Here is a 27748-nt window from a genome sequence, read left to right as displayed (position 1 = left end):
AGCCCAATCTACTCTCACATCAGCAGGCTTCGGGGAGAGGATGCGGAGAAATGCGTGTGCTCAATCCGCCATATTGAAAAGGAGCCCAACGGCCACTTTTCATAGTGGGGGCGTACGTCTGTGGAACCACACTTGGTAGGGCATCGCTCAATCCACAGAGCTGCACCGTATATTCTCCTGGAGCTCACCCATGGCACCGAGTCCTCACTTTCACACGTCTGAGGAGGCAGTGTCACTGTAGGTAGCTGTCTATGACTAGGAAACAGTGACCCTAATAGTTACAACATTCACTACTGAGTTTGCCTCCTCTGGAAGTCTGTGTGGCAGAGCCGCAGGAGTCCAAAGTTTTATGAAGTGAAGCATGTCATGTTGTCATATTTTAGGGGCTTTGGGCAGGGACCGTTGACCAGAAGTGTCCAGCTTCAAGTTCACTGTTGAGCCCAGCAAAAAGGTTAGGGGGGAAATGCAGTTTTCAGGCAGAAGAAACCAAAGTTATTCTTGAATGGCAGCATATGTCCTCGATCTGTACACAAAGGAAGATGACTGAAGGGATGAGAACACTCCATATCCCCACTCCTGACCTCTGGGACATCCTTCCCGTGGTCGCTGCAGGGAAGCCACAGGTCTCGGACAGAGCCCTCCACTGCCACGCCCCCTGCAGAGTGAGGGCTCTACACTTGTCCAGGAGCCCTAAAGCTGTTGTGGCCCTTAGGCGACCTGTTTTCCAGCTCAGGGCATGGAAGTGTGGGTGACTCTCCTGCACTGTAATGAGTAGGGAAAAAATGGCCAGGGAAGCCTCATCCGGTCTCTGCCCCACATTGTTCCAGTATTTGTCTCACTGTGAGCAAGAGATTCCAAGTGTGGCCTCACTCAGAAAGGGACAAGAGTTCCTACATGGCAAATCTTCAAAGAGGCATCATCTCCACTTGGGAGAGAACTGGGGGAGACACAGGGTCCAGGATGACTTCTACTTTGTCCGGGGATGGGGGAAGGAGGGGTGGCCTGGCACGTGACTCTGTGCGGTGCCACTCAGGTGGGCCCTGTTGCCTTCTTAATCTGCCTGAGGGCCCCCCCAGTGCACCTTCCCCACACATATGCCCCCCCCACCATGCCTCTACACGTAGCCCCTGCACACCATCAGCACGAGCAGTGTCCGCAACAGCAGCTGCGAGCTGGCATGACCACGTGAGTGGAGACGAATGGCAGTGACTCGCCTCCAAAGCGTGGACAAAGGTCAGCCTGCGTCTCAGGAAGGAGAGCCCAGGCTAGGGAGAGGGGCTATGCCAAGGACAACACAAGAGAGAAGAGCACCCACCACCCAACATGGCGCCCACAGAAACCACACAGAAAGCACTGGAGACAGAAATGGGGGAGGAAGCAGAGAATACTACAAGTTGGAGCAGGACGACTTGAAAAGCTGCCAAGAAGATTATGTAAGAAGTTCAGGGACCCTGACTAGCAGATGATGGGAACTGAGGAGGCTATAATTCCTGGAACTTTTCGTATAGACTATGTCCTGAGAACATTCAATAACAGTAATGATAGCCATTATTAAGTGTCTACCAACTTCCAACCTATACTTAGATTGTCTTACTGAACCCCCAAAGCAGCTTTTGCTAGATACAGTGTTCTCATTTTATAAAAGAGAAAACAAAGACGAAGATAGGGAAACTGGCCAATGTGAGATGGTGAGTAAGCAGCGGAACCGAGGACCATCAGACTCGAGAGCACGTGTTCTTTCCACCGTACAAGCTGTCCTGTTACCCACCACCCAGATTTGATCTCTCAGGCCAATGCCACTGATGTTACAAGTACAAGCTTAAGGACTAGGACCAAACTCTTCCAATATCTAATTCTGTACACTCTCTATAATATCCTACTGCCTTAAGTAAGATGTTGGTTCAACAAACGGTACTGGGAAAATGGGACCTCCATATGCAAAAAATGAACCCTGTACAAAAATTAACTCAAAATGGATCGAAGACCTAAATGCAAAACCGAAAAACTATAAAATATCTAATAGAAAACACAGGAGAAAGATCTTCTGTTAGATTTGGCAGAGATTTCTTAGATATGGCACCAAAAGACCGATGCATAAAAAAATACTGAAAAGTGGACTACATTAAAATTTAAAACTTCTGCCGTTCAGAAGACTGTCAAGAGACTGAAAAGCCAAAAACACAGATAGAAAAAGTAATTTACGAAGCACATATCTGATTTATAACAACCAAAAACAATCGTGTGTACAGAATAAAGAATTCCAGGCTTTAGGAAGATGACAGAGTAGGAGGACCCTAAACTCACGGGTGCTTAGATACAACTAGATTACACCCACATCGGTGTAACCGAGAACACGACCCAAAGACTGGCAGGAAAGACTCTCCACAATTAAATGTAGAGAAAAGGCCAGGAAAAGGGTGGGAAGGGCAGAGACGTGGTTGGGAGCAAAACAGACCCACTAGACTTCACGAGAGGAAGGGACCCGTAGTCGCAGAGAGGGAGGAGGAGCAGACCCCCACACAAGGCACCCAGGCACAGGGGACCCCCCGTGCGGGAGATGAATCCCCAAAACATTAGGCTTTGAAAACCAGAGGGGCCTCACTTCTTACAATCAGTGGGGATTAACACCTGGAACTTTAAAAGCAGGGGGCGTGGCTCTGGGAGAGCTGGGAGGGCAACAGAAAACTGAATCCCTGCCTTTAAGAGATAGCACAAGGAACAGCCAGCGTAGAAGCAGCAGTTTGGAAAACGCCTGGGGGATACAGGATGGACATTTATTTACTAACCTCAGAGCTTGTGCTGGAGGGGCAGGGATCTTTGGAGACTTCTCCAAGAAAAGAGCTGGTGGGTGCCATTTCCCTCCCCTGCCCACCTGTCTAGATACACAGACACTCGCAGAAGCCAGCGCAGCACCAACACTGTCCATCCACCTAGCTTGCTAACAGCACACCCTGCCCCTGCGTGCTTCTGCGGATCTGCCCCTCCAGCCCGGCAGGGCTGAACAGGAGTCATCCCTGGATGCTGGAAGTGCCCCCCTGCCGCGGGCCAGCACTGACATTGCTGACACGGCACACCAGCATTCTCTGGAGGTCCTCCCCCTCCAATACACCCCTGTGGAGCTCATCCAAAGCAGTACCACAAGTGTGGCAGTGTGCAAGCAGCTCCAACAGGGGTCAGCGCCACTCAAAGTGAGTCCTGTCCAGGGGAGCGGGGACGATAACCACACACCAGTCCCCTTGCCATCCCAAAAGTGGGCTGGGGGCAGACATCTGGTCTGACTGTAGGTCCCGCCCATCAACCCAAGCTTCTCAGGGGAAACACAAAGAAAGCCCCCTGCAGTTTGGTGCTATTGCATTTCTGGTAAACATCTGGTCTGACTCGACTCAAGCCCGAGGCGGCCCCATACTGACCCACTCATAACACAGGGACAAAACCCTCCCACAACAGCGAAGAGAGTCATTGCAGAAAACCGGGCTGAAGGCAAACGAGGCTCAGCCACAATAGGGCACATGCATCACATAGGAGACACCCCTGAAAAGTCAGGGTCTGGTGAACGGGGGACGCTGCACTGCAAGGCACTGCGGGACCTCTTCTTCATCAGGCCACTATTTTCAAGAGCAGGAGATGTAGCTGACTAATACACAGAAACAGACACAGAGAGTTAGACAAAATGAGGGGGCAAAGGAATATGTCCCAAGTGAAGGAACAGGACAAAAATCGCATCAAGAGATTTAAACAAAACAAAGATAAGTGATGTATCTGATAGAGAATTTAAAGTAATGGTCATAAAGATACTCACTGGACTTGAGAAAAGAGTGGAGGATCTCGGTGAGGCCTTCAACAAACAGACAGAAAACATAAAAAAGAACCAATGAGAGATGAAGAACTCAATAAATAAAATAAAAAAATACACTGGGGGAATACACAGTAGATGAGAGGAAGCAGAAGAATGGATCAGTGACCTGCAGGACACAGTAATGGAAGTAATCAAGCTGAACAGGAGAGAGAAAAAATGATAAAAAATGAAAATAGACGAAGGAAACTCAGTGACACCATTAAGCATAGTAAGAGTCGCATTAGAAGGATCCCAGAATAAGAAGAGGGAGAAAAGGGGTCAGAAAATTTTTCTGAAAAAGTAATAACTGAAAACTTCCCAAATCTGGGCAAGGGAACAGAAATCCGGATCCAGGAGGCACAGAGAGCCCCCAACAAAATCAACACAAGGAGGATCATACCAAGACACTTAGAAATTAAAATGGTCAAAAGTGGTGATAAAGAGAGGATTTTAAAAATAGAAAGAGAGGAGCACCTGGGTGGCTCAGTCAGTTGAGCGTCCGACTTCGGCTCAGGTCATGATCTCATGGTTCATGAGTTCAAGCCCCACATCGGGCTCTGTGCTGACAGCTCAGAGCCTGGAGCCTGCTTCGGATTCTGTGTCTCCCTCTCTCTCTGACCCTCCCCTGTTCACCTGTTCATGCTCTGTCTCTCTCTGTCTCAAAAATAAATAAAAAACATTAAAAAAAAATAAAAAAAAAATAGAAAGAGAAAACAGTTATATACCAAGGAAACCACAGAACGCCTATCAGCTGATTTTTCAGTAAAAATTTTCCAAGCCAGAAGGGAGTAGCATGATACATTCAAAGTACAGAAAGAAAAAAACCTGAAGCCAAGAATATTCTATTCAGCAAGGCTATCATTCAGAATAGAAGGAGAGATAAGGAATTTCCTAGACAAAAAAAAAGTTAAAGGACTTCATCACCACTAAACCAGCCCTACAAGAAACGTTAAAGGGGACTCTGAGTGGAAAAACCAGAAGCAAGAGTAAGAAAAGCAGAAAGCACATGGAGCGCCTGGGTGGCTCAGTCGGTTAAGTGGCCGACTTCGGCTCAGGTCATGATCTCGTGGTCCGTGAGTTCGAGCCCCACGTCAGGCTCTGTGCTGACAGCTCAGAGCCTGGAGCCTGTTTCAGATTCTATGTCTCCCTCTCTCTGACCCTCCCCCGTTCATGCTCTGTCTCTCTCTGTCTCAAAAATAAATAAACGTTAAAAAAAAAAAAAAAAGAAAGCACAAAAGCAGTAAAATGAAGTGTATCTATAAAAATTAGTCAAGGGATTCAGAAAATAAAAGGATGTAAAGTATGATACCTAAAATGTCGGGCAAGGGAAAGAGAAGTAAAGAATGGGTTCAAACTTAAGTGACCATCAACTTAATACAGACTGCTATGGGGCTCCCTGGGTGGCCCAGTCAGTTAGCTGCCAGCTCTTGATTTCGGCTCAGGTCGTGATCTCACGGCTTGTGGGTTTGAGCCCCACATCGGGCTCTGTGCTGACAGTGTGGAGTCTGCTTGGGATTCTCTCTGTCTCCCTCTCTCTCTGCCCCTCCCCGGCTTGTGCTCTGTCTCTCTCTCTCTCTCTCTCTCTCTTAAAACAAATAAATAAACATAAAAAATAGAGACTGCTATATACATGAGATGTTATATACAAACCTAATGGTAACTACAAATCAAAAACTGATAACAGATATGCAAAAAATAAACAGAAAGAAATCTAAGAATATCACTAAAGAAAGTCAGCAAACTGAGAGAAGAAAGGAACAGAGGAGAAATACAAAACAACCATAAAACAAATAAAAGAATGGCAATAAGTAAATACCTGTCAATAATTACCTTGAATGTAAATGAACTCAATGCTCCAATCAAAGGAAACAGGGTGACAGAATGGATAAAAAAGCAAGACCCATCTATATGCTGCCTGCAAGAGACACATTTCAGACCTAAAGACAGATGCAGACTGAAAGTGAAGGAATGCATTTACCATGCAAATTGAAGTGAAAAGAAACCTAGGGTAGCAATACTTATACTGGACAAAATAGACTTTAAAACAAAGACTGTAACATGAGACAAAGAAGGACACTACATAAACATAAAGAGAATAACCGAACAAGAAGATTTAACAATTATAAATATTTATGCACCCAACATGGAGGAACCCAAATACATAAAGCAACTAATAACAAACAGGAAGGAAGTAATAGATAGTTATACAATAACAATGGGGGACTTGAACACCCCACTTGGATAGATCATCCAAACAGAAAATCAACAAGGAAATAGTGGCTTTGAATCACACACTGGACCACATGGATTTAATAGATATATTCAGAACATTCCATCCTAAAACAGCAGAAACACGTTGTTTTCAAGGGTACACAGAACATTCTCCACAATGGATCACATGTTAGGCCACAAAGCAAGCCTCAACAAATTCAAAAAGACTGAAGTCACACCATGCATCTTTTCCAACCACAATGCTATGAAATTAGAAATCAACCACAAGAAAAAATCTGTAAAGAGCACAAATACATGGGGCTTAAATAACATGCTATTAACCAACAAATCAAAGAAGAAATAAAAAATTACATGGATACAAATGAAAATGACAACATGATAGCTGAAAACCTCTGGGATGCAGCAAAAGCTGTTGAGGGAGGGAAGTTTATAGCAATACAGGCCTACCTCAAGAAGCAAGAAAAAGCTCAAACACACAACCTAACCTGGTACCTAAAGAAGCCACAAAAAGAACAAACCAAACCTCAAACCAGTAAAAGGAAGGGAATAATAAAGATTAGAACAGAAATGAATAAAATAGAAAAATAGAAACTAAAAAAGGAATAAAACAAATAAATGAAATCAGGAGCTGGTTTTTTTGAAAAGGTAAATAAAATTGATAAACCTCTAGGTAGACTCATGAGAGAGAGAGAGAGGACTCAAACAAAATCAGAAAGGAGAGAAAAAATATAAAAATGACATCACAGAAATTCAAAGCATTAGAAGAGAATTATTATGAAAACTTATATGCCAACAAATTGGACAACCTAGAAGAAATGGATAAATTCCTAGAAACATACAACCTCCCAAAACTGAATTAGGAAAAATAGAAAATTTGAACAGACTGATTACCAGCAATGAAACTTAATCAGTAAATAAAATACTCTGAACAAACAAAAGTCCAGGACCAGACAGCTTCACGTGTGAATTCTACCAAACATTTAAAGATGAATTAATACCAATTTTTCTCAAACTACTCCAAAAATTACAAGGGGAAGGAAAGCTTCGAAATTCATTCTATGAGGCCATCACTTGCCTGATACCAAAACCAGATAAGAGACACTACAAAAAAAGAGAACTAGGGGCTAGTATCTCTCATGAACATAGATGTAAAAATCCTTAACAGAACACTAGCAAACCAAATCCAACAATACATTAAAAAAATCATTCACCACAATCAAGTGGGATTCATTCCTGGGATGCAAGTGTGGTTCAATGTTTGCAAATCAATCAGTGTGATACAACACATTAACAAGAGAAAGGATAAAAACTATATGATCATGGACAACAGATGCAGCAAAAGCATTTGAGAAAGTACAACATCCATTCATGACCAAAACCCTCAATAAAGTAAGTTAAGAGGGAATGTACCTCAACATAATAAAAACCATATATGAAAAACACACAGCTAACATCATACTCAATGGTGAAAAACCGAGGAACAAGACAAGGATGTCCAATCTTGCCACTTTATGCAATAGTACTGGAAGTCCTAGTCACAGCAATCAGACAAGAAAAAGAAATAAAAGGCATCAAGCGTGATAAGGAAGAGGTAAAATTTTCACTACTTGCAGATGACATGATAGTATATATAGAAAACCCCGAAGACTCCACCAAACAACTACTAGAACTGATAAATGAATCCAGTAAGATTAGAGGATACAAAATCAATATACAGAAATCTGTTGCATTTCTATATACTAATCATGAAGTAGCAAAAAAAGAAATTAAGAAAACAATCTCATTTATAATTGCACCAAAAGTTTATGCTTAGCAATAAACTTAACCAAAGAGGTGAAAGACCTTTACTCTGAAAGTTACAAGACACTGATGAAAGGAACTGAAGGTGACACAAACAAATGAAAAGCTATACCATGCTCATGGATTGGTGGAACAAATATTGTTAAAATGTGTATACCACCCAAAGCAATCTACAGCTTTAATGCAATCCCTATCAAAATACCAACAGCACTTTTCTGATATCACTACACTCTATTGGAATGATCACAACAGAAGAAAAACTGACAAAAAAATCAAGTGATGGCAAGCATGTAGAGTAACTGAAATGCTGCCTCACTGCCTGTGGGAATTCAAAATGATACAGCTACATTGGAAAACAGTCTGGCAGTTTCTTATAAAGTTAAACATACACTGACCATGCAAGCCAACAAGCGTACTCCTGGGTATTTACACAGATGAAATGAAAGCTTATGTTCCCCCAATAACCTGTGCGTGAATATTTACAGTGGCTCTACTGATAACCACCAACAACTGGAAAAGAACCGAAATTCCTTCAGCTGATGAATGGATAACTTGTGGAGTAGCCACATAATAGAATACTATTTGGCAATAAAAAGGTACCAAGTACTGAGATTCCATAGTCATACGTGTGTGTAAAATAACATGGCTAAATAGCAAATGCATTATGCTAAGTGAAGGAAGACAGAATCAAATGGCTTTTAGGATCGATTTATGTGATGTTCTGAGAAAGGTAAAGCTACAGTGACAGGAAGCAGATCAGAGGTTAGCAGGGCTGGAAGGGGGGGCAGGGGTGGGCTAGAAAGCGGTATGAGGGAATGCAGTGGGGGTGGGGCTGTTTCACATCTTAGTGGTGGTGGCTGCAGACGATATGCATTTGTCAAAACGCACAGCACTGTATGCTAAAAAGAGTGAATTCTACAGAATGAAAATACCTGAATCTTAAAAAGATAGGAAAAGTATATTTGTTATTCATAAAATTCTAGAGACAGTGAGGAGAGGTTAGGAATACAGCCTCTGCAGCTGACAGCTTCTACTTCATCTGCAAAAATGGGAAGAGGAGTGACCTTATAGTCATAAAGTCACGGGGATGAAGTGAGAGGAGGCAGCACCCAGCACGTGGGCAGTGCCCCCAAAGCTCCAGCAGGCATCGTAATGTAGAACATTCTCTGAGAAAGGTCACTCCTACAGCACTTCTTGCACACCGTGTGCCGCGTGTGGGGTGGGGACCACGCCCAGCGCACACGAGCACACGCCGTGTGTCACAACAGCTGCTGTCCCTTCAGTCTGTTCCCTGAGTCAGAGCTTTTGTGGACCAAAAGCCAGAAGAAGAAAAGCATTTCTGCGCAAGAACTGGGAAGGTCGTGAGACAGAATTACGTCACCACAACCTGTGGAGCCACCCTCTCCTTACCCCGGGGTGGACTCTGGACAAACCGGAGCCACCTGCAAGGGCTCGGGGGCACAGCTGCCGGCTCTCCGGGGAGAAGGCAGAGCTGAGGCGCGACGTCCTGTCGTGCGGCTGGCGGCATATTCCGAGGAGACACAATAGCTCCATTGTTCGGTTCCCAGGCCAACTTCAGAGCCTGTGGTACCCAGCCCAGAAGCCTCTCCCTTATTTCAGGGCAGCATCGCAGATGGGATTACGTGGTCATGAAGTCAATAAGCTGCTTTCCTACCTGAACATTAGTGACAGCCAGCACGGTGCTCACTCCGGGGAGAGCCTTTCTCCTGTGGTTTGCAGAAGGAGACGGTGCTGTGCCCTGGCCACTTAAAATCTGTCTCTGTCTCTGTCTCTGTCTCTCTCTCTCTCACACACACACACATACACACACACACACACATACACACACACACACACACAGTTCTTCAATCTCCTGCCAAACCTTCCTAATCTTCCCGAAGATAATGGAACTCTGTTACAATGCAAACATGAGAGACACAGGAACACTTCTGCTTAGGCTGTTAAAACCTGTGATAGAAAACAAGTCGGAGGGGCGCCTGGGTGGCTCAGTCGGTTAAGCAGCCGACTTCGGCTCAGGTCACGATCTCGCGGTCCGAGAGTTCAAGCCCCGCGTCGGGCTCTGTGCTGACAGCTCAGAGCCCGGAGCCTATTTCAGATTCTGTGTCTCCCTCTCTCTGACCCTCCCCCGTTCATGCTCTGTCTCTCTCTGTCTCAAAAATAAATAAACGTTAAAAAAAAAAAAAAGAAAACAAGTCAGAGCCGGTGGAGTTCACGGTCACACCACGAGGCATTTCTGCTTACAACTAATTTAGCAAAACAGAGGAAGGCAGCAGAAAAAAATCTTGGTTTAAGTGATGACCTTTTAGTAAACGCTCATATTCGAAATAGACTCAAGTTACCATAGAGTTTGTCTTGGGCAGAGAACTCTCATTTCCTTTGACTACGGCTTTAATTCTAACATTCCCTTTATTGCTCCTTCAGTCTCCGTTTCGTCCTTGCCCCACTCCTACCTCTTGTGCCCAGTTATCACAGCTTGGTCACGCTCTCGCTGGGGTGCAGTGCCTACGGAAGGTGCTCTGGGAGGACGTCGGGCCACTTCGGGCTCCATGATGCACACGTGTTGCAGAGGGCCTCAGAAGGGACCAAAGAAGGGAAATTCCATGCTACAGGACAGGATCTTCAAATAGGGGCTGAAATGTTTACCCAGGACAGTAATTGACAGTGCTTTATATCTACAGAAGAAAAGAAGAGGAATTGGGCTTAGCACTGGAGCATCAAGGGATGAGAAGCTTACTGGGGCTTCTCCCCTCCACAGAGCCATTTATTAAACTATTTTCAGAGGGCATATGTTTTCAGCACGACTACTCACGTCTCTGTCCTCAGAAGGCCCTGTGATACGAGATCTAGATCCCTTCTCACAGACAGGCTGGTGTTAGGTAAAAGGCTCACACACACTTGGGAGCCCTCAGGAGAATGAGATCGTTGTTTATCCTCACGGTTTCCCTTGCCTCCAAAGACCTGAATTCGTACCTATGTACTTGGAAAGCAAACTGCAGACATCCAGTCAGCATGCTATAAGGTCAGACTTTGGGGTGCTCCCCTTTAGCCCAAATCCTAGTAAGAGTGGGTAAAACAGAAAAAGAGAAATCAAAAATAGCTTTACTAATTCAAAGACAAGAGAAACTCTCCTTGGACCCAAAACAGAACAGAAAGGCAAAGGAATAAACCAAGCAGGAACTAGGGCCTCGGGTCTGGGAGCAGGCAGTAGCTGTGGTTGAAAGGGACGAGAAATGCTTCATGTGAGAAGGGTGAGTAGAGGGGCGCCTGGGTGGCTCAGTCAGTTAAGAGTCTGACTCTTGATTCTGGCTCAGGTCATGGTCTCACAGTTCGTGAGTTCGAGCCCTGCATCAGGCTCTGCCCTGGCAGCGCATGGAGCATGCCTGGGATTCCTTCTCCCCCTCTCTGCTCTTCCCTTGCTTGCACTTGCTCTTTCTCCAAATAAATAAAAAATTAAAACAAAAAAGTAAAGGGGAATAGAGTCAGCTTTAAGGCTTAAAGCCAGGGGATGAGGTAAGGCTCCCTTGTAAAAAGAGGTTGAAGACACAGGGCTGATGACCTGGTCCCTTAAGCTAAATATGTTCCGGAAGCGCTGGGCCTGCACAGATCAGAAGACACAGACAGTCCTTCTGTCACCCATCACCTAAATAACCAGATCTATAGTAGCCTCGATATCACTGTGGTGATTACACACCCCCTGTCCGGGGTAGGCAAGGGCAAGGTTAGCAGACAGAGGGGCTGAGCACAGAAGGAGAGAAAGGAACAAAACCAAAATACTTTCCCCTAAAAACAAGCCTGCAGTATAAAATTCCAAGCCACTTCGTGAAATGCAACGCTAAGGAAGGTAACTGACAAAAGTCAACAACCGGAACCTGATTTCAATCCAGTGAATAGGCTACAGCACTGACTGACTGCGACTCTTTGGGTGCGACTGAGATGTTCAAATACAGAAGTAACAGAGGAGTACTCAGTGGAGGTGAATAGGAAACTATGAAGCAGAAACAGGTGGAAAGATATAAAACATAAACTGGGAGATATGGGGAAAAAAGCAAATATGAAATCCTAAGAATAAAAAAAAAATAGTCATTAAACCAACTGAATAGCAAACAACATCCCTAGGGTGTGATTTAAGGGAGCTTCAGTTTAAAAACACGGAGTAAATCCCAGAAGCCAAAAGGGGGTTATCTTGGGAGTAGGATGTGGGCAGGAGCAAGGAAGGAAAGTGTACTAGTGTTCTGAACTGGGTTCTAGTACTCTGGCTTTTCAAACTATATGCATGTATCACTTTAATACAAATTACAATAACGAACTGAAAAGACTGTAAGAAATACCATTAACGGAGGATCGTCTAAGGATGCACAATCCTTGCTTTCCTCTGTACAGCCTAAATTTTATTCTTGGGATGAAGCAAACCATCAGAGAGAGAGGACACAAGAGCGTATGAGTTTTAACCCTTCTTGTTACTTCTTTTATTACGTTACAATGTGAAATGTCTATCAGCCACAGTGGAGAATATCATAAAAATCAGCTATTTAAATAACTGTGGCAGTCTGACAGGAAGCTGATCACTGAGTCTTGTGGGACCCTTTGGAGTGGCTCTGGCCTCAGGGCCAGGAAAAATTGCTTCGGCAGAGCAACAGGCGTGTGTCTGACCTCGCAGCCACTGTAACTTCTGAAACTACTCATTCAGATTTGGCTGCTGGGAAATTTAATTTGTGATTTATTTCCAGTCACTTTACAGGATCATATGGATTGCTTTTTTGGACACTGACTTGCTTTCCTCTTATTTCCTGTCACTCTTATTTCACAAATCAATATAAGATTGACAGCTGTCAGAGCCTACATACACGTCTACCTATATTTATATACTTACATTTATATATAAACAGATGTGTGTGGATATGTGCCTGAAAGCCAGGTTGCAGGCTTCTGAGAGGTGAAAGGATGTGATCAGATAGAACGAGTTGGGGAAAGAAGAGAAAGGAAGGGAAAAAGGGCAGGTTGGGCTGTGGGGTCATCACTTTGGAGGACACTGAATGCTAAGAGTCTGACATTTACCCTGAACATTAGAGACAGTGGTAAATGCTTTGAAAATTCTGAGCAAAGCAATGACATGGAAACAGCAGTAGCTCAGAAAACTTGCTGTGCTACAGGGTCGAGGCTGGGTGAACGAGGACATTGAGGGCCAGATGACGAGTTAAGGGCTATTTTGATCATGAAGGAGTGAGGCACGGATGTTGTTAGTAAGCTGACAGACACTGTATTTTAGGAGAAGGATTGGATGTAACAGGCTTTAGGAAAGAAAAGGTGACATGGCCAGTAAATGTAGCTTTTTCTTGCAACAAAGCGCGTGACATCCAAGGAAGCAAGCTCTGTACGACCCACAAACTTATGGAAACAATCAATTCCATTTGGTCTATTCTGCTTCCACTGCCGAGCATTCTGACCTGGGCAAGCCACGGGAGAAGCCAAATCATTCCAAAACCTCTCTTAGAAGGTACGTTTTATTCCTTCCAGAAATTAGGCTGCTGCTGATTATAAATGACAGCTAACTCCGCACATGCAAATTACACCCGCTATTAAAGGCCTCCTGCCTTCCTGAAACATGATACCATGTGAGCCCAGCACCTCGCAGATGGAGACCCCGTAATAAATACTTCTCGACACAGAAACCTGTCGAGATGAATTTCTTCGGCTCCAAGAAAAGCAGAAAAATAATCTCGAACACTTCGAATCTAGGAACTGAAGTAAATTGAATTTTGACCGAAGTAGTTTTGAATTTATAATCTCTGGGGAATGCACTAAGCTGGATTTACCTGTGCATGATTTTTTCAAAGCAAATCAGCAATACAGAGATTTCAGGAAGGACGTTTACATTACAAACAGAACAAAATTCTCAGATAAATAGAAGCCTGAAATACAACTGATGAGCTAATTGAAATCAAGTTCATATTCTCACATGAATACACACCCCACTCATTTCTACGGGGAAATATTTCAGAGAAACATGGTACAACAGAGGCGGAAGGGGCTTTATGACCACCTAGTTTAGTTCTCTCGTGTTACACACGGAGAGAACTTGTTTATCTTTCTCTGACTTATTTCCGTTAGCATCGTGCCCCTGCGGTCCATCCACGTTATTGCAAATGGCAAGATTCCCTTGTTTTCAATGACTGAATAATATTTCACCACACACACACACACCACCTTTTCTTTATCCATTCATCTGTCAGTGGACATTTAAGGTCATTCCCTGTCGTGGCTATTGTAAATAATGCTGCAAATGAGGGTGCAAATAACTTTTCAAGTTAGTGTTTTCATTTCCTTTAAATACCCAGCAGTGGAATTGCTGGATCATGTGGTTTTTCTATTTTTTTAAGGTTACTTATTTATTATGAGAGAAAGAGAGAGGGGTAAAGAGAGACAGAGAGAGAGAGAGAGAGAGAGAGAGAGAGAGAGAGAGAGAGACACAGAGCGCGCACACGTCTATGCCTGAGAGCAGGAGGGGCAGAGACAGAGCACCCCAAGCAGGCTCCTGCCCAGCATGGAGCCTGATGCGGGGCTTGACCTCATGACCCTCAGATCATGACCTGAGCCAAAATCAAGACTTGGACGCTTAACCAACTGAGCCACCCAGGCACCCCCTATTTTTAATTTTTTGAGGAACATCCATACTGTTGTCCACAGAGGCCGCACCAGTTTGTATTCCCACCAACACTGCCCACGGCTTCACTTTTCTACAACCTCATCCACACTTGTTATTCCGTGTCTTTTTGATTCTAGCCACTCTAACAGGTGTGAAGAGACACTGATGGCTAGGAGGTACATGAAAAGATGCTCAACATAGTGATCATTAGGAAAATGCAAATCAAAACCACAGTGAGATAGGAGTCCCTTGGCTACAGATGACAGGATAAATCAGAGAGCTTGAATGGCTTTCCCAAGGCCACCCGGGGTGTCAGATACAGAATGGAATAGAGCCCAGCAGAACCAGCAAGTATGTTTTCCATTTTACCACTTGGCCTATCTCTAGCCCATCTGTGATGGTTAATGTTGTGTGTCCATTTGACTGGGCTACAGGGTGCCCAGATATTTCATTAAACATTATTCTGGGTATGTGTGAGAGGCTGCCTTTGGATGAGATTAACATTTGAATCAGTAGACTGCCCTCCCCAGTGTGTTAGTTGTTATCGTTGTTACCCAGTTGAAGGCCTGACTAAAACAGAGACTGACCCTACCGCAAGAGGGAAGTCTTCCTGCTCAACTGCCTTTGGGCCGGGACACTGTTTTTGCCCTGCCTTTGGACTCAAATGGAAGTCTGGCTCTTCCTGGGTCAGACCGGAACTTCCCTGTTAGCTCTCCTGGGTCTCCCACTCACCAACTGCAGGTCTTGGGACTTCCAAGCCTCCACAATCACATGAACCAAATCCTTTTCATAAATACCCCCCGTCCCAGCTACTTTTCAGACACACACCCTGTTGGTGCTCTTTCTCTGGAGATTCCTAATATAGTATTAGACAAAGTTTCAGCTCAAAGAAAACAGTCTCGATGAATATGGCGGATACCGTGGCTAGGCTACCCAAAAGCCATTCCCAACCTTCCTCTCCCGTCTTCCTCTAACTTAAAGGCTGAAAACCTAAAGTGTAGTTTCCTCACCTCTTTCACAGTAAAGGTGATCATACGACACAGTTCTGAACAATAACATGCAGGTGGAAATCCCCAGGAGCCTTTTCCTTGGTTCTCTGCCTTCTTTTTCGGGTCCAGAGGCTGGACACACTGACTCAGCGTTGAGGGTGCCAGTCACCCTGGGGCCATGAGGACAACTGACACATGTAGGGATGGGTACGGAGGAAGGTAGAAGGATTCTGGGTCTGTGATGAGGCCTGTGAGCGGCTGCTCTGGTCTTAGACTGCTTCTCCAGAAGTCTGGAGACAAATGTACCATACCGACCAAAGCCAGTTTTAGTTGCAGCTCAACCTTTCCCTAATATACTATTCTAGCCGGGTTTCAACCAGAACAAAAACCAAAAGGGAACGTGACCCCAATTCTGGAAATAAATAAATAAATAAGTACTTAATCAAATTCTTTGTAGGTCTACACAACACAGATGGCATGGGAGAGGCACTAAGTCCAAGACTTCCCATCCAAGGGTGCTGGCGGGAAGGAAGCTCGCTTCCCGCTACTCCTGATTAGGGTCTGGTCTGGGGAGAAATCCCAAGGGATCCTCTAGAACTCCAGCATGCTTGGTTGTGGCAAAAGGCTAACACCGAGGTAGAATGAATCTTGGGGAGCTATGAGCAGGGGTTCCAACTTTTCCCATGTAGCTCATTTATTTCTAAAAGTTCTTTCTAATGAAAAACTAATCATGTTCATGGATTCCTGCATCATTAGAATGAGCTCAGGTCCTCTCTCCATCAATGCTGCCACCAGAGACCACACACATGGCTGCGGCAGTGGAAGGAACGCTAGATTTAGTCAAACGATCTGGGTTTGAGACTGGGTTCTGTCACGTCTTGCTTCGTCCTTTCCCACAGGCAGATCTGTGAACGTTCTGAGTTCCACTTCCTAATTTACAATTAGTGAGTTAAACGACACTGGGATTACAAAAGAATTCCAAAAAATTCAGAATACTCTACCAAAGTAAGATTTAATCAGGTCACTCGACTGTGTGCAAACTCAAAGCAGATAGGTCTGATGTGAGGGAAGTACAGGAGAAAAGCTCATTCTTTATCTTTATGGCGTTTTTTTTTTGGCCCTTCTTCCTTTCGCAGAGAGACAAAGGTGCTGGATAAGTGATCTCTGTCTGACGAAGTGCTACAGCAAAAAGCCTTACAGAACAAACCTGAGGAAATAAAACACAGGCTACAACTTGGTATGCTTATTACCAAGAAGTAGCGGTTACCAGTCGTAAGGTCACCTGACCCTCTCGTTGTGTGCTCTAACAGCACCCTGGCCTCAGTGTCCTAATGACCCGTTTAATGCCTCTCTGCCCTCTAGAGCCTGAGCTCTCTAGATCCTTACCTGGCAGTAAACCTCTCACTGCTTCGTGGGGGATAAAAGTTCAAGAGGCTAAAATACATGCAGCACGATGCATCTTTTTAGTTTCCCCCTCCGTGCTGAGAGTCCTTCTGGATTCACGCAATAAAAGCAGAGTTCTCTGAAAGACCACAGGAGTCTTTCCGGGAAGATGTTCCGAGCTGGTTCCACACACATACCTTGTCTTGGGTTTGGCATCGAATACAGTCACATTCAAAACAGTACTGGTCCCTCAGCTGCTTCCGGCGCTCCTCGCTGGTCATCAGCATGTCCAGGTAGCAGATGGTGAGCTGGGGGGGCCAGAGAGAAGAGGGTCACGTGGCTGTGGTGCTCATTTTCTTTAACAAATGGTTATTGTTACTGATTATTTAAGCAACACTTTTTTTTTTTTTTTTTTTAATGTTTACTTATTCCTGAGAGAAAGAGAGAGAAAGAGACATAGCATGACCGGGGAGGGGAAGATAGAGAGGGAGACACAGAACCCGAAGCAGGATCCAGGCTCCAAGTTCTCAGTACACAGCCCGATGTGGGGCTCGAACCCACAAACTGCGAGATCGTGACCTGAGCCAAAGTTGAACTCTCAACTGACCGAGCCATCCACGTGCCCTTCAGCAACACGTCTTTATTACACACCAAAAAGTGCAAGAGGAAAGACACTACTAACAATCTCGCTACGCAAATAATCACATGTAAAATTTTAACGCCATTACCTTCCAGCATCCGTTGTGTGGTGAGCGCATGTATATTATATATTTATTATAAAGAATTGGACTCATGACCTCTCTACACTTTTACACCTCACTTTTTATTCACCAAATAAGAGACTACCGAGAGCTGTTGTGTTTGGTAGTACTAAGGTTGGGCAGTAAAATCGATCACCACCAGCAATGGGAGAAGGTGGATCAATCCTGGCCCCCAAGGGGGTGGCGGACTGATGCACCCAGGTGCTCTTAAATCCTGACCAGTCCTGCAGCTGCCTCATGGAACGAAACGTCAACCAAATTTGGTGCCTCTGAAGTTGGAGACTCTTTTCTTACTTGTGATGAGATAGGAAAAAAAAGAAACCACTTCCAAGTAGGGAGAATTAATGTCAGCATGTGATCTTGCAGGGAGGCTCTCAAACTGACTTCCTTGGACACTTTCGAACACAGTCATTACACCATCTAGGATGAGGTTTCTCTGTAGCCCTCAGGTTCCCCTTCTAGTCACAGGTCTTCAGGCAACGTCACGATGTCCACACATGCCTCACTCGACAGCATCTATGCGCTCAAAGTCTAATTCAAAATAAACAAAACGGAACCCCTGAGTCCCCTGGCCTGTTCCACCCGGGCTGGAGCCGTCCCAGTCCCCGCTGACAGGAATGCATCTTTTGTGTCCTTCAAGCAGAAACCCAAAGTCACCCTTGACCTCTCTCTCCCTCTCAGGCCGTCACCTGACCCGCCAGGAAATTCTGTGGGCTCAATCTTAAAAACAAAACCAGGAATCCACCACTTTCTACCTTTCCCAATGTGACCACCCAGGTCTGAGTCGCCCTCCTCTCTGGCCCGTAAAACGCAAGTCTCTGCCAGTCTCCCTGCTCCCCCCACAGACCCTGATGCCCCCTGTGCTCCACCCTCCAGGGCTCCCCGTGTCCCCTGCACTCCACCCTCCAGGCGTGATTCTCAGTGATTCTCTTCAAACAGAAGACAGATAGGCTCTTCCCTGTGCGCTAAACACTCCAACGGCCCCCGCTCTTGCTTACAGGCCAAGTCCTGATGAGGGATTCCTACAGCATAGCTCAGCCCGTGCTTCTGTGCTAAAGTCAGGAAACAATCGCAAGCTAACATTTAGAAACTTCTACAGGAACCTGGTAAGAGAAACTTTACGGGACTCTAATAATAAAACATTAGACTTTTATTTCCTATGATTTTAAAATTTCATTTTTCTAGTAATTTTTGTCATTAAGTTCTACAAAAATATTAGTCTGCAATGGATAAGAACTAGTAACAACCACCACCAGTCCCACTCCCTCTCTGAACTCCTTCCCCCGCCAGCCCTCACTCCTCCTGTCCCCATGCACTCACACGTGCCAGACCGACACAGGATGTGTCCCGGGGCGCTGCCCCCAGAACCCTCTATGGGGCCTCCCTCACCGAGGTCTAACCTGGACCCTCCCTTGCTTAAAAGAACACTCTGACTCTGGCCCCACCCGGGGTCCCTCATTCCCTCACCCTATTCTAGTTTTTCCTTTTCAGTGTCATATGTCAGCTTGTGACATGTTGTGTAAAATACTTCTTTATTTGCTTTTACATGTAGAAAGTAATCATGGGGGCAGGTGCGGCAGGCAGGAGTGGAAGAAGGCAGGACCGTCCGCTGAAGGAGGTAACTAAAGCTCCCAAGAGCCAAAAGAAATCCCACGTGCTTTTTCTTAAACTCAATAGAAAGCATCTCGCATCTACCAAGCCAGATCTTACATGCTGGAAAGTACGGTAGGGCTCTTGACAGAAAACATAACTTTGGGTGGACCTCAGTCTGCCAGCCCTTGTCCCACCCACCGTGGCCATCACCAGGGTGACAGAAGCCAGGGCCAGGTCTGGCTGGCTGGCTCTCTCTCTAGATCCTCTTGACAGTGTTATCGAGGATCCGCTATGTGCTAGGCACTCCCAGAGAGAGGCAGCGTGAGACTGTGGAAATCAGCAAAGGTCTGGGATCCATCTGGGATTTGCACCCACAGCCCTTGACTCAAGCCTGACACTCTTTTTACAACACAGCCGCTTCTCATACTTCAGTGGGCCCAAGGGGAGATTCGCTTCTTGGGGGGCTGTGCCAGCATCAACCCTAAAACGCATAGGTCTGCACTCAGCAGTGTCCTGTGACCACTGGGCTCCTTTAGCCGGGACCACGGCCACTTTTTCATTCCCTGAGTCCTTTTCCTTGCTTTGTGATGTGCACCCAGGGCTGCCTAGGAGATGCAAATGGCTATGGTATCAGGCGAGTTCTTCCTGTTTACAGACAACACTGTGTTCCAAATTCCAAGTAACCCATTTCCGACCACAGTTTTGAAACCGCCCGTTAGTAAGTCTGGGGCAGTACACGTATCCATCTGGTCTTAACAGGCTCTGAGGGTCCCGGGTTCCTTAAATGAGGTGATGGTAAAACAAACTGAACTCCGTGCTCCCTCTTGGGTTAACCCTGGGGCTCGAAGTCTCCATCTGCCCCGATGGCTCTCAGTCATCGGCACCCCCCCAGCAGATCAGATCAACTCGCAGTAGTTACTGGGAGAGTACCACGTGCCCAGTGGGAAGCCAGTGAATCCAGGGCCGGAGAAATAACCTTGACTAACCCAAGACTAAACTGCAAGGGCCAAAACTCTGAGTGATCGCGCCAGGAGGCAAACAGGCAACAGGAGACTACTTACTTCATTTAACCCCAACGAACAGACTTGGACAGCCTCCCGCACTACGCCGTAACTGCCTGCGACCGCTACCGCTATCGGGACACTGGCTTTCCAACGGGCCTCCCTGCTGCCCGCCGTCCACCTCTCGTCTTCCAGACCGCTCTGAAAGAGCTTCCTCAAACTCACATCTGATCACGTCTCTACACGAAGACTGGCGACGGCCTCTCGCTGCCGGCAGGGATAAGGCACACAAGGGCTTCTCCACTGCTCTTCGGTCTGCCTTTCTGCCTCAGTATCTCTCCGGACACCCTCCCGTCTTCAGGCACGCACACCACTAGGCCTCTGGAACAAGGCACACGGTGCCAGCGGGCGCTGCGCCTCCCTGCCCTGGCTAGCCAGTGCCTTCCCCACACTACCCACTTTTTCAGAGCATTCTCATCCCGCAAGCTTGGCTCCAAAACACTTCTCCAGGGAAGACTGCCCCATTCCCCGCCTCTGTGCCTCCTCTGTGCCCTCTATGTCACCAAATACACTGTGTGAAAACTGAAGGTCTCAATGGCAAAACATTGTTATTCCTATTTTGGGGGAGAAAACACAGATTACTAACTGGTAATGACAGTTAAATCATTTTATCAGCCAAAGATAAAAACCTTTATTGAAGACTGACTGATTCACTGCTCTCAATGAAGAATCTGCTCACTAAATGTTGGGCTCATTTAGCAGGAACGTATTTATGAAACTCTACCATTGATCAGTGGATGCCTTAATGGCACAGAACAAAATCGCATTAAAATATTAATGCCACTGACCATTGCTCTGCCATTTGAGAGCAGTTTTTATGGGAAAGGCAGTAAATCATCCCAACATTAGAGTAATAACATGAAAGATATTTGCTGGATATCGGACATGCTGCTTACTTGAAAATTTCAAGGCAAAATGAACCCTTTTTCCATGAAGCCCATCTTTTCATTATGTACAACAGAGCGGGTAAAAAGATCAAATTAAAATTAGACTTCGCTTCCATTTCTGGAATTACACTGTCACAATTATAAATTTTTCTGCTAATACGGGCTCTGAACTGAAAGATGGCAAATCTCACTTCTTTTTTAAAATCAAACCTGAGTGTTATTCTTTCTCTTCTCATTGTCACACCCTTGTACTCAGCCATTATCAAATCCTGCCAATTTTAGCTTCCAGCATTATTCTCTTCAGATCCCCCAACACGAGCCACCAGGTGAATGCCTCCCGACCTCAGGACACCACTGTCACCTTGCGCCTGGATTACTGCATCCACCTGACCCTCATGCTCCCACACTTGCTTACACGTGCAAGGTCTGATCACACAACTCCTCTGCTTCTACGGTGCCCCACTTTCCGTCCCCATCCCTTTGACAAGTATCTAATGAGGACCTCCTATAGGCCAGACGCCATAACGGGCCCCACGGGTCCCTATGATAATGTCTGGTCCCTGCATATTCCCTCATCTGCCAGTCACATTTGAAGTCTTCAGTCTATTGAGAAGAATGCTTCCTGTTCCTTGAAGTCACCATTCCATCTCTTGCCTCTGTGCATTTGTCTAGGACGCCTTCCCTGTCTCAGCCAACCTGAGCTCTATGGGTCCTTCGAGAGTCTAGGAGTTACTTCTCTGGAAGTTTTTTGGTTTTTTTTTTTTCTGTTGTTGTTGTTGTTTTTTTTTTTACCTTAACTGGAAAAAGCAGGAATATTTTAATAGCCTTCACAGATAATTATCACGGATATTCTTCTATGGTATTACACCAACATTTTACAAGAGGTAGTTTCTTAAAGATTAGTAGAAATGTGGAATCTAAAATCACATAGGTAAATGTCTTGAACTCAGTTATGTTCAAATCCACTGGTCGAACTTGGCATGGATCTTTTATTCAAGCGTGATCTGGTAACATCACGCATCGGTCCACTGAACCATGGCCACCTTCCAGATATCGACACATTTCATCATCCAATATGAAAAAATCCAGTCACCGCCATCGCCACCAGTATCGCAGGGAAAGTCTTTCGAGATCTGAGGGGCTGTCATGCTACCGGTGGTGGATACAGGTCTTCCAAAATACTGACTTGTAGTTGAAAACTTCAGTTTTTTTCATTAGCAACAAGTACTGGCAGTTGTCATCCTTCAAGTGACAGGCTCACTTCAACCTCTTCTTCTCTCCCTCTTTTGTATTTACTTATTTTTTTATTTAAATTCATGTTAGTTAACAGACAGGGTGGTCTTGGCTTCAGGAATAGAACCCAGTGATTCATCGTTTACATACGACACCCAGTGCGCATCCCAACAAGTGCCCTCCTCAAGGCCCATCACCCATTTAACCTACCCCATCTCCCCTCCGGCCACCCTCAGTTTGTTCTACGGAAGCCTTTTTCAACCGCCCCCCGCTACTGCCCCTTACCACCGCCTGGGTGCCCCCAGTCTGAATGTCTACAAAGCCCTATGTGTATTTATACCATTGTCCTCTTTATATTGTTATTGTTCACTCTTTTCTGTTCTGTGTCCATTTCCTCCATTATACCTCGAGCTCCCGAAAGCACGGGTGGGTCTTACTCGTCTTTGTGTTCCCAGTGCCCCCCGCAGTACATGACACCCAGTTAAGTATGCAGTGAATCTGTCAAGTGACTTAGCACCTAAGCAAAGATGACTGAGAGGAGAAACACACTGCCTGAAACCCACAACGCTTTAGATCAAAACTAGTATTACAGACACTGATATACTCAGCTCATGCAAATCACATTTGTCCTGAAAATGCTGGCAGCCAGAGGCATTATTCGTAACAGCTACAGCCTCTTCTAACGAGGAATTCCCACAAGGGTGCCCCAGACTGTCCAGCTTGCTTCCCTGATCCATATTTTGGAAGACTGCCAGCTGATATATACATTTCATAGTGTATGTAATAAAACCCTGAAGCAGCCATCAGCAATCCAGCACGTGAACCATGCCTTAAACCCTACTTAAACATCACTGCTGGATGAGGAGACAAAAAACCCAAAAGCAAAACCAAAGCAAACCAAACCAAACCAAACAGACCTAACAACTCAACATCACAATGAAAATCCTTAAGTAGCAAAGTGTTGTAAATGGTGCTGGTTTGAAGGGAAATGGTCCAAAAGTGGTCGGAAGGGTGGCTTTATGTGAGGAGATGTCACGGGTAAGAAATTTCCATGGTGACCTTTGTTATTGTGGAGACTGTGCAAATTCCCAACTCTCCTCATTTGGGTCTAAGATGCTCTTATCTCAAACTGGCAGTGCCTGGCTTTCATGTTACTTTCCTCGTGGGGCCCATGGGATATACCTGAAAATTAGCAATAGTTTCAAAATGGCTCTAAGATTCTATCCCACTTCTGGTTGTCTTCAACAAGCTTTATTCATTCACTCAACAAACACGGATTAAGAATCTTCCCTATTATAGACACTATATAGTCTTCCTCGTGGAGCCTACATTCTGGTACTTATATCCCACTGAGCACATAATAAAACTGGGGTGCCCTCATGGGCAATAAAGCCAAAATGCAAAGTTGATGCTATGAAATTACCAAAATTCTTTTTTTTTTTTTTTTAACATTTATTCATTTTTGAGAGAGAGAGACAGAGGTGAGCAGAGGAGGGGCAGAGAGAGAGAGAGACACAGAATCCGAAGTAGGTTTCAGGCTCTGAGCTGCCAGCACAGAGCCCAATGTGGGGCTCGAACCCACAAATCATGAGATCATGACCTGAGCCAAAGGCTCCCAAAATTACCAAAATTCTTAAATTTACCTCCTCACCCAACTTACCAAAAGCAACTATTTGCACAATAAAAAGGAATTACCTCTCTTAATCCACCTCAAAATAGCTCTTCTCCTGGTTCTCCCTCTGGCCCACCTCTGCCAGTTTTAAATGTGCATGATGTATGTTAGTTCTTCGAGGCAGGTGGCTACAGGCATTGGCTGAGCAGGGACTCAGGACACCAGCCTTCAGTGACCCAAAAGTGAATGATGAACAGCGGATCCATCTAGAATGTCAACAGTGCCCCTGGTGAGAAGCACTCCTGGTCTTTACAGTAAGGGCAATTTAATAGGAAGTCAAATCAACAACGAGTAACGAAATGCCTCCTGGATGCAAGGCCAAGTGCTGGGTGATAAAGGAGATAGAGAAGTATGGCAAACAGAGAAGTCACCAAAAGAGCCAGAATAACTGCACAGAAATATAAATAACCACCGTGAAGGAGATCTCAGAGTGAAAGACCTTCCTTTAATTTGGGACATCGGGAAAAGCTTTATTGACAAGATGATGTTTGAAAGGTCCTGGAAGGGTATGTAAAATGGGGGCGGGGGACAACTGTGCAGAGAAATGTCACCCACCAAGGCATGCACAATGAGGTGGGGAAATTTTTATTTTCTGAAAAAAAGAAATCCAGCTCATTGACAGACAGAGAAAACAGACTGGTAGTTGCCAGAGGTGGGGTGAAGCGGGTCAAAAGGTGGAAAGTTCCGGTTATAAAGGAAGTCCTAAGGCTGTGATGCCCAGCACGGCAACTATAGTTAACGATCCTGCGAAGCACATTTGAAAGTCACTATGAGAGTAAATCTTAAAAGTTCTCATCACAAGACAAAAACGTTCTGTGACTATGTGTGGTGACGGACGTTAACCGGACGTACAATGGTGATCATTTCGCACCAGATGCAAACGGCGCATTGTCGCGTCGTCCACCTGAAGCTTACATCACGTGGTACATGAATTATGCCGCAGTTACACCACATCATCTTCCGAACAGGATGGTAGAAAAGGACTTGTAGGGAGAATCCTGCCTCTCTGGTAGGAGAAGCCGCTCTGGTAAGTGCCCGGCGGAAAAATACCAGAGTCTGCAGGGCCCGATGCTGAGCACAACTGTTCTGGGTGAAGCCGGAGGAGGGATCTGCTCATTGCTCCAGAGATGTACGTGAAAAAAAGTGAAATAAGCACCAAAACACAAGACGCTTTTTCAACTAAATGAAAACCAACCCAGGAAAATAATTGGCAGCCACGCCTAGAAAACAAGACAGGAGAAAATCTCTTTGTCGTTCCTGAGAATTGCAACGGTTTCTAACAGTTTTTCTGTTTGCTTCTCATGTGGCCGATTTATTTTAATTCAGTAAAATCATCATGATATCGGCAGCAGCGTCGTCAGCAGCAGCCGGCCTTCAGCTCCGTTACTAACGCTGTCAAAAATGCACAGATCCCTTTCTCAGCTGCCCTGAAGTCACATGTGTCCCCAGGAAAAACCACGAGATTCTCCACATCACTGACAGATACCCCAGTGTACTGAGCACACCGTTCCTAAAAGCTGGAAATTCGGCAAGTGGCTGCGTAACAGCTCATTTGGTTGAAAATCCCTTTGGAGGGAGTCTTATCAAAGCCAATTCCCTGTCTACGTAAAATCTGGTGCCTCTGAGTTCAGGTTTTATTGGCTGGTTTTATTTATTTATTACCTGCATAAATGCAATAAAAGAGTATGATACTCTGCTTTCCTTGCAATAAACATCCACTTTAGCAAATTGGAAGGTAGAAGGAAAGTGGGTTCTCACAAGCGTAGACACCGATAACCCCACATTCAGGGTGGTGCTTGTGCCAACCTTGTGTGGGCCCCCATTCACCCTCAGCTGCCTCCTGAGACCTCGGGCTTCTGCAAACGAGGCCGGTGCGGCAGGCTACAAACCCAAAGGGTCAAGGCTAAGTCACTGCTGAAGGTTCTATGCCCTGGCCTCTCTTCCCCGTCACATCTTTGCTTGAACAATCACGCAGAGAGGCTTTGTAAAGGCCCAATGACAACTTGAAAGAGTGCAATTTGCTTACTTTCTTAGCATGAAGGGGAAAATGAGTCACCTTCAAAATGTGAGGAGTGGCCTTGGGAGTAAGTAAGCCCTTGGGATCCATTCACAAGCCGGCTGCCCTCCTGCCCGTGGAGGGATGACGACTGGCAGAGAGTGAGGGGGCAGGGAGCATCACACACGGGACACGTTTGCTCGTCACACACTCTCTCTCTCTCTGGCACACGAACAACAGGAGCTACTGATACCCAGAGACAGTCCATCTGTCATCCTAGACAAGTACTGATGGGCACACGGGTCGCTGGGTGGACCGTTATGGCTCCTCTCCCCAGCAGGGGGATGATGAGGAGCTGCCCCTCAGGCACAACCGGTTTCCAGAAGGGCCATGTGGAGAGCGAGAGGGTCTCTGATGCGAGGGGCAGGCCAAGGGCCGGGAAATCTTACCTCCTCTCCCGCCTCGATGTCGCGGACCGCTCGCAGCAAGAGGTGGGGCCCGTTGAACACGATGGAGCAGTTGGGGTCACAGCTGTGATTGAGCAAAGACATACTGCAGGAAGGAAAAACGGGGTACCGTCACTCAGCAGATACAGTCCAACATGTAAATTTCATGACTATAATGATAATGAGCAGAAGGCACTTCAGCCCCAGGTGTGGGGACAGGGGAGGCTGACAGTGCACCAGGGGCTGAGTGCTCTGGGGGAAGGCCCAGAGCTGTCACCAGCCCATGTCACAGTGAAATGCTCCCCAACACAACACGGAGGCTACTTAGGGAAGCATGCTCTGAGTCCTTTCTGCGGGTGAATGCGGGGGACGGCTGTCTCATTAGACAGCAGCCAGGGACCCCACCACACGGCATCTGGTCCACGTGGCCCCTTTGCAGGACGCGCACAGCCACGCTGGGGCATGAGGAGAGTCCTCCCTCTTACACAGAACGCTGGCGGCGTCCTGCTGTCTAGATCCCGGCGTGTGCGGGGCCACGACACAGGCGTCTTAGTGCTGGTGACCATCCGGGAAGGGGACTGGGTTTAAGCCACACCATATCCGATAGTACTCAGAGCGGGTGCGAGTGAGCATTTACTGAGCAGGGAGCACCCTCCTGGCCCTTGCACGTGCTTTCCAAATGTAGTCACCACGCTTATCTCATGAGGGTCATTTACAGATGAGACAGACACGGGAAGCACACGGCACACGCCAGCATGTGGGGGCCGAGCCGGAACCAGGCGGTGCCAACCCAGCCAACCCAACCGGCACGCCTGTGCCAGTGCTTTCGGACGACCCTCACCAACAGACCTGTGATTTTTCAGGCTTGTGACAAATACGAAAAGAAGCCGACTTCTCAGGCTCACGATTAGTTATAAGAAGGGCCACATTTGTATCCGGACCTTCCCAGCATGCAAACAAATGGAAGCGAGGCGGGACTGCGCTCGAGGAACGAGAACTGTGCGCTTCCGCCCAGGGGGCTGCGGTGTCAGACACGGGCAGGGACCAAATCCCGGGCTGTCGTTTGTCAGCAGCTGCAATCCCCAACTTCTCAGGTTCCTGAGGGCAAGAATTTAGGTCTGAGCTCTGCTTAAAGCTCTTTGTTGACACCACAGCATATAAAACGGGGTTATACAATTCTTCCCTGTAAAGTTCAC

At 46.1% G+C, this 27748-nt stretch overlaps 1 protein-coding gene and 1 long non-coding RNA gene across 4 annotated transcripts in view; one reads left to right on the top strand and one right to left on the bottom strand.

Annotated features, from left to right (window-relative positions):
* SMYD3 (SET and MYND domain containing 3) overlaps positions 1 to 27748 on the bottom strand; it is a 701652-nt gene that overhangs the window by 136424 nt on the left and 537480 nt on the right. For all 3 annotated transcript variants that reach the window (XM_058701738.1, XM_058701737.1, XM_058701739.1), the window contains 2 exons: positions 26556 to 26658; positions 17101 to 17211 (listed from right to left, as the gene is read on the bottom strand). In XM_058701738.1, coding sequence (XP_058557721.1) covers positions 17101 to 17211; positions 26556 to 26658 — 214 coding nt within the window. The remainder of the gene's footprint in view (positions 1 to 17100; positions 17212 to 26555; positions 26659 to 27748) is intronic.
* On the top strand, positions 24949 to 25740 carry LOC131496291 (uncharacterized). Its single transcript, XR_009254412.1, has 2 exons — positions 24949 to 25137; positions 25437 to 25740. It is a non-coding gene; the product is annotated as an uncharacterized LOC131496291 (long non-coding RNA).

Source organism: Neofelis nebulosa, chromosome 15 (assembly GCF_028018385.1).
Source record: "Neofelis nebulosa isolate mNeoNeb1 chromosome 15, mNeoNeb1.pri, whole genome shotgun sequence".
Lineage (NCBI taxonomy): Eukaryota > Metazoa > Chordata > Mammalia > Carnivora > Felidae > Neofelis > Neofelis nebulosa.
The sequence above is the reverse complement of the archived record's forward strand: the minus strand, read 5'-3'. Positions and strand labels throughout refer to the sequence as shown.